Source organism: Dipteris shenzhenensis, chromosome 20, assembly GCF_047967505.1.
Source record: "Dipteris shenzhenensis isolate YYH24624 ecotype China chromosome 20, Dip_SZ_1.0, whole genome shotgun sequence".
NCBI classification, from domain to species: Eukaryota; Viridiplantae; Streptophyta; class Polypodiopsida; order Gleicheniales; family Dipteridaceae; genus Dipteris; species Dipteris shenzhenensis.
The window spans coordinates 17902212-17909471 of record NC_141615.1 but is presented as its reverse complement, the minus strand read 5'-3'; the positions used below and the strand labels follow the sequence as shown (position 1 = coordinate 17909471).

General features: G+C 43.6%; 1 protein-coding gene across 3 annotated transcripts; it reads left to right on the top strand.

Moving 5' to 3' along the window:
* The first annotated feature begins 325 nt into the window (after nucleotides 1-325).
* Nucleotides 326-4115, top strand: LOC147889372 (putative arabinosyltransferase ARAD2). Of its 3 annotated transcripts, none has more exons than XM_087391869.1 (3): nucleotides 326-414; nucleotides 508-1513; nucleotides 3265-4115. In XM_087391869.1, the coding sequence occupies exons 2-3, from the start codon at nucleotides 554-556 to the stop codon at nucleotides 3805-3807; spliced, it is 1503 nt and encodes a 500-aa protein (XP_087247995.1). In that variant the 5' UTR covers nucleotides 326-414; nucleotides 508-553; the 3' UTR covers nucleotides 3808-4115. The 3 variants fall into 3 exon arrangements, with proteins under 3 accessions (XP_087247995.1, XP_087247996.1, XP_087247994.1); XM_087391870.1 differs by lacking the exon at nucleotides 326-414 and having other exon boundaries at nucleotides 421-1513; nucleotides 3265-3370; nucleotides 3582-3713; XM_087391868.1 differs by lacking the exon at nucleotides 326-414 and having other exon boundaries at nucleotides 421-1513; nucleotides 3265-4114.
* The last annotated feature ends 3145 nt before the right edge of the window (nucleotides 4116-7260 follow it).

Here is a 7260-nt window from a genome sequence, read left to right as displayed (position 1 = left end):
ATCTTCATCGTCGTCTTCTTCTTCTTTGTTGTAAACGTGACAAAGTGCCCTTGTAAACTTGACAAAGTGGACTTCTCTTTTTCTTCATCTTCATCTTCAACATCATCTTCTTCTTCATCATCCAACATCTTTTCTTCTTCTTTGAAAACTTGACAAATTGGGTCTCCTCTTTTTCTACATCTTCATAATTAACATCATCATCTTCTTCTTCTTCTTTGTCCCTTCCCTCTTCCTTCTCTTCTCCTTGTCTTTCAGCCAATTCTGCTCCCTTTTCTGCCCATCCACCTCCAAATTCCGTCGCCCATCGACATTGCCATCTCCTCCGATGCCCTGTGCTTAGCATTCGCCATGCCAGCACTCCAGAAATCGATTCACAACGTTGAACTCCTTCCTCTTCCGAAGCTCTGGATTGAGGTTCTGTCTTGCGCTCCTGTTCTTTCTCAGTTGCACAACGGACGTTTTGAGCAAGCTTTATCGAGGTGCTGACGATGGGTTATGGGTTGGCAGTGCTTGGCTCACAATCTCCGCTCGCTGAGCTCCTTTTCTCTTTACAATGCCCATTCATGATGACCGCCAGCCCGTCAAAATGGGGGTGGGTCGATTGAATCGGCAAGCTTCCGGATCGTCTAACCGCCGCACCTTCGCCATTGTTGCCTTCGTAGCTTTAATAGTCTTGCTTGCCTCCATTTTCTTCGTGAAATCGACTGGGCACATCCCGTCGGAGTTGCGGGAGTCTATATTCAGAATCGAGCGAGCTCATCTTTCGAGGCATGCGGAGGTGCGGGGTTTGGATGTTGCAGCGAATCATGGAGGGGGAACGGCTGAAGAAGAAATATTGACAGCTGTGCCGAAGTCGGTGGGAGATGATTCGCTTTGTAACAAGCAGGCCGCAGTTCTCAAGGTCTTCATGTACGATTTACCGCCAGAGTTCCATTTTGGTATGATCGAGGAAAAATACAGCGATGAGATTTGGCCAAGGAACATGTCTCAGGTACCGAGGTATCCGGGTGGCCTCAACTTGCAACACAGTCCGGAATATTGGCTTACGCTAGATCTCCTCTCCTCCTACATGTCTGAACGGAAGCACCCATGTACTGCGATTCTCGTGGAAAATCCAAAGGAAGCAGATGTGTATTATGTGCCATATTTCTCTTCCCTGAGTTACAACAAGTATACTAGATCCGAGGCAACCGACGGGACAGACAGAAACGTAGAATTGCAGGAAAAGCTTGTCCGGATATTACTGAGACAAAATGCATGGCGAACGTCAGGCGGGAAGAATCACGTCATTGTGATGCATCATCCCAACAGTTTGCACGTAGCAAGGGAACAATTGCGTGCCGCTATGTTCATAGTAGCTGATTTTGGGCGCTATTCTCCTCTAGTTGCAAATTTGGGCAAAGATGTCGTGGCCCCCTACAAGCATGTGGTTCCTAGTTATACAGCAGACGATTCGTCTTTTGAAAGTAGAACGACTCTTCTTTATTTCCAAGGAATCATCGTGAGAAAAGAGGTGAGTTGAAGTTTAATTCTCATGGTTCTCTTACAAATGCCCAGAAAGGTAATCTTAGTAGGATGAGTGCTGCAAGTGCTGATTGAAAGTCTGCTCTCATTTTCCTTCAATTTGTTCCACCCTCCGTTTTCCATTCGGGCATGGTGGTTAGTAGATCTTGTTAGTTGGGTGCACATTGAACTCGTACCCATTATCCCCACTATCCCCATGGTGGTTAGAGATTTTAGATCTTGCTAGTTGGGTGCACATTGAACTCGTACCCATTATCCCCATACTTCTGGGGACTTGGATGCGAGGAACTGCCACTTCGTGGTTGTCATTATGTCAGATGACCTGGGGTGCGCTCTGAATCTCATTCTTCTATTTGCTTTAAACATCTTGGTCCTTTTGTGTGCCATCTTCTCCTTGACATCCCTTCACATTCAAAACAGAAGATATTTTTGCCTGTGGAGGCAGTCTGGCAGGTCTAGATAAGTGGCGTCCCAATTGACATTTCAGCTGACTCGGAAATTACATAAAGGCTTTTGTGATCCTTCTTGCATACAAGAATTTTTTTTCTTCACAGCTCTTTAAGTATCCTTATAGTACAATGAGTTGGAGGCATCAAACTTTTTAGTACTTGATTCAACAGCATACTATGACGGACGAAATTTCTTATGTGAAAATGAAACCTTATTAGATTATCATCATAGAACTACGGCACCACTCTATGACCTATAATAAAGGAATTTCAAAGTAGTTGGCATAATCATAGTTTGGCACTCTAAGTGACATCTATTGACAAGTACTTTCTTGTTCCATTCAGGCTACAATAACTTCATTTTTGTTTTGAAAGTCTAATGAGGACCAAAGAGATACATGTCTGCCTTTATCCATGACTTGACTTTCAAAATGGGAAATGTTTCTCTGGTGGTTCCTGCTTTTTGCAGCAAATTTCTACGAGTTTGCTAAGCATTCTTGGAAGAGGATTATTTTTTGTCAGAAGTACATTATAATAAGCAGGTGAAATAAAAGATTTGCACCTTAACCTTTAGAAATGACTAGGATTTTAATGGTGGCTAAGCGGAGCTGGGTGTGTGATTCAGTTTCTGTTGGTACGTCTTTATCATGCACCCTCATTGATCAATCCCAACAGATGGAAATTCTGCATGAATGCTTCAAGAACCCCTCACTCACCTCACCTAGAATGAACCCCTCGCCCACCTTGAATCACGTGTGAGAATTGTTGCATTGCTCGCCATAGCACTCTCTTGCAGCTTCACCAGCGATGAATGGATACCACTTTCACCTTTTTCAATCAGCTCATCGTGTGACCCAATCTCCACGATTTTTCCCTCGTGCACAACCGCAATTGTATCCGCATTACGGATTGTTGACAGCCTGTGAGCTACCACCACCGTGGTTCGCCCGCCCATCAAGCGATCTAGCGCTTCTTGTACCACGAGTCTTGACTTGTTGAGCATTCAATTACCACACGGACAACGTCCATAAATTTCTTGAAACTATCTCCATACCAAGCGTGATCAATTTTGTGTCGTTGACAAGATTGGATATGAAGGTCCATGATGGTTGGCGTGCCTTGTGGACCATCGATGTTAATTCTTGCAGTATAAATGATGTGTAAGGAACCTTAAATGTGTAACTGGGGTAACTGTCGACAAAAGTGATTGCCATCTGAGTATTTAACTCATTAAATGGGTGTCTTCTAAGCTGCCTTGAGAGTCTGAACATTCAAGGTTTTTCTGTCTCAGGGAGGAATTATTCGGCAACAGCTTTATGAGATGCTGAAGGATGAGCCAGGTGTGCATTTTTCTACAGGAACTGCACAAAGGGATGGGATACGCAGTGCTTCGGAGGGTATGCGCTCTTCTAAGTTTTGCCTTCATCTTGCTGGTGACACACCATCTTCAAATAGACTATTTGATGCAATAGCAAGTCACTGTGTGCCTGTGATTATAAGTGATGAAATAGAATTGCCTTATGAAGATGAGCTGGATTACACTGATTTCTGCCTGTTCATGAGGTCCACTGATGCGCTTCAAAGCGGGTTTGTGATGGATATGCTTAGAAGTGTGAAAAAAGAAGAGTGGAGCCGAATGTGGAGGAAATTGAAGCAGCTGAACCACCATTTTGAATATCAGCACCCTGCTGAGCCTAATGATGCTGTAAATATGATATGGAAGAGCATAGCTCGGAGGGTGCCCTCTGTCAAACAGTCCCTAAACAAGGCAAAACGGTACTCTAGATCTAGATTATCGAGAAAAGTTAGGTCTTCTATTTCCCGTTTTCCATGATGGTGTGTGAACTTGTAATTTTACTTCAAAGTGCGAAAAGGTAACCTTATGATTCTTTGATAAGAGCTTGAATAAAGTCCAATGTACGTCAGATGATACAGTTTACTTGCTTTGTAATTTAAAAGAGCAAAAGGTATCGGAACTGAAGCCAAAAGCCAGTTTATTGGCATTGCCATTTAGCATATACTTGTGGTCCTCAATTGTTGACTGTTCCATTCTCAAGGTTCATTTGAATGTTGGGTTACTTCCCGCTTGCATGTATCTTATTTTCCAGTGGGCCTAAAAAATGTGTATTGTGTTACATTCATAGGATTTAAACTTTAGCGTGTACAATTTGGTCTTTCCTTTCCCCAAGAAACCAAGTGATTCAGTGAGATTTGGACGAGTCATGCCAGAAATGGCCTTGAGGTCAAGTCTTTTGTTTCACATACAGAATCGAGTAGACATTACGTTTCTCAATTGGTTTCTCCTCTGAGCGTTTGCATAAAGCTGTAAACCTGCGGCCTTTTTTATTCTTGAGTGTAAGAGGTGGTAAATTTTAGTTCTGCTTGATGTTTATATTGAAGATGGCTTCAAAGATTCACGTTCTTGGTGGGTTACAATATTAAAATGCTGGGCCTATTTCAGTTTGCAGCTGAGGAAAAGCGTCCTTGAGTAGCCATGCTAAATCTTTAAGCTGTTGGGAAGCAGGGGGACTGAACCTGAATTGCAAGTTCTGAGAGAAATTCTGACCACAAGGGCTTTGAGGTTTGGAAATTACAATTAGACCACAAGAGTGATGGTAGTATTTTGGACAGTCAAGCATATTTTGTGCCATGTGTGATTCCTGATTCTATGGCCAAGGCCAGCTCGATTTTACCATTTTCATTGGTGTAGTTAGGCAAACAAACAAGGATCCCTCATCATGAGGATAGCACATTGCTGACTCTTTCCTTTGTGTCACTGTCGCCAGCCTGCCAGTGTATATTTCATTTGAAGTGGGTCATAGTATCCCTTTTGTATGGAGCTACAAGAATTTGCTGTAGCGGCTCTTGTGGATATTACAGAAAAGATTCAAATGAGAGATGGAAGCCAGTAAATGGACAAGGTTATTCACCTGCATCTGCTGCGGCATGCAGAAGCTACTTTATTAGTAATGGGGCACTTTAGCCGTTATGTTGGCAGCTGAGAACACAGCACGCCAGAGAGACCAGGCCAAAGGGCAGGCCTGCCAGGGTTGCAGTGGTATCAAGATGAATTGAGTGTTGTCAGATAAGATTGTGTTAGAAGACCTGGCACGGCAAATCAGCTTCTTGCTAGTTGAAATCCCAATTATGTCAGCAGGGTTGGAAGTTCACTTGTCAGGCTAGTCAGACTGACCTGAGTAGATGGTTCATTGTCCCGCCTGTAAGCCCCCAAATGAGGAGAGAACAGCAACATAAAGCCTTGATAGAATTGAGGGATCAGAGGAGCTGCCATTTCGTTATGAGAGGAAGATGCCATATATGGAGGTTTGGTGGAAAGGAAAATCTACTGATGGCTGCCATTTGGTCAGAATATAGGCTGAGAAGTGGACAGCATAAACTTGTGATGATTGGACTGTCTGGAAGGCAGCAAGGGGGAGCATCAGGGGCTGCCATATGGGCAACAGGAGGGCTGTTGTGGCTGCAAAGCTTGCATATTGAGAGGCTGCCAGATCTGCAGACAGGGGGTGGGGATCAGAGAAAGAAGGTCTGCCCATATAGGCTATGAAAAGAGGTCAGCAACTGAGGCCACTTGTGGCCAAGGCTGGAGCAGAAGGAAGCCCAACCAAGGGGGCCAGATCTGAAAAGAAAAAAAGTGGGGGGGGGAGGGGGGTTCAGTAGACCAAACCCTCCCCTAATAAAGGTCCTGTGGGGGCCAGCAAAGGCACTTGGGGAAGTTCACTGAAGCTCGTTAAAGAGCACACAGCCGAGGAGTGCTTGGCAGCATTAGGAGAGCAGCAAACAAGCTCTCCATTGAGCATCCATAGGCAGCCACCCTTTGCTGCAGGTGACATGATCTCTGTTCAAACATCAACTTGTGAGACCTTGGCATATGTGACCAAGTCCTGCCCAGAAGTTTGAGCATAATCTGTTGCCAAAGATACATTCAAGAATGGATATATTCTAGTCTTATGAAGGTATATATTGAAGACATTTTCAAAAGTGCTTTTACCGAATACAACCCATGGTGCTCTTTCCCAAGAAGCCTTAGAATTAGGTCCCTTATCCATAAAGAGAATCTTGTATGAAACATTAAGTATTGTAATGGGTCTCCAATCCCCAACATTTATTCCATTTAATTATTTCACCCTAGCATTGACATCTTCTGAAAGACGCCCTTGTTTAGGAGTCAAATTTTGAGCATGCTCTCCAAAATCTTCCATAGAACTCTTTTGGGAGGCCGACAAGGCATGACAACTTGTCTACGCCTCCATCTGTTCCAAAGCATTCCACAGCCCCTTGCAAGAGATAGGACTGCTTAACATACCTTGCACGGTAGGAGCCCTAGGCTTTACAGGTTCCCAGAACTCCTCACAGGTTACCGAATTGAGACATAATTTCCTGGACTTCTTTGCTATTTCCCCCTAGTGGCTGACTTCTTTGCTATTTCCCCCTAGTTGCTTTACAAATTGATCTGCTAACGGTTAGGAACTACTTGCCTGTCTTTCATTTCAAACCTGGTCCGTAACTCTATGCCTTTTCTTTGCTTTATTGCTTGATAGAATAATTTACAAGGATAGTCTCCACTCCAGCCAACGTTAAGTCTTACTCAATTGATCGCCATTCCTACATGGCTTGCCTTCAAGTATACATCGAAGCTACCATATAAGTCCATTCTCTTGTTCAAGATAATCATGGAGGCAGACAGACAATCGTAGTAATGTCCCAACTCGAGATAGCCATGGAGGTCGAAAGACAAGAGATGCACATGGTGATCCAAATTACACTCAAGAGGTGAGAGGAATATCTCATTGCTTTAATGAAACCATCCTCAGGTAAGTGGAAAATTTGAGCTTATTAGGATGCCATCCGATTGTTCCTAGTACTAAGTCGTCGTGATGGGAAACCCAAGCTTGATCAATGTACCCCGCCACAAGTTATCTCTAATAATTTGGGAGATCTCATGGTAGATCAATAGCATTGTGGGCACATTCAAAGAGTATGTACGGAAGGTGGTTTGTCTCCCTATTTCCAACTAAATGGATCAAGAAAGCTCAATTTTATGCTCACCTCCGAATGATCATATTGGCATGAGCCTAGGTACATGTTTATGTGGCATGGATCTAGTTCAAGCTACACGGATGAGGAAAGTTCCATTCCATGCTCAACTCCAAATTATCATATTGACATGAGTATCCAAGGTACATGATTATGTGACATGAGTAGCATAGGTACATGAAATGTCACAAGGTCTTCTTACATACCTTGTAACAATAATTTATGATGACTT

Coding starts and splice junctions, on each gene's coding strand:
- LOC147889372 (XM_087391869.1), top strand. CDS start 554: ATGCCCATTCATGATGACCGCCAGCCCGTCAAAATGGGGGTGGGTCGA. Junction 1,514..3,264: donor GAATCATCGTGAGAAAAGAG/GTGAGTTGAAGT, acceptor TTTCTGTCTCAG/GGAGGAATTATTCGGCAACA.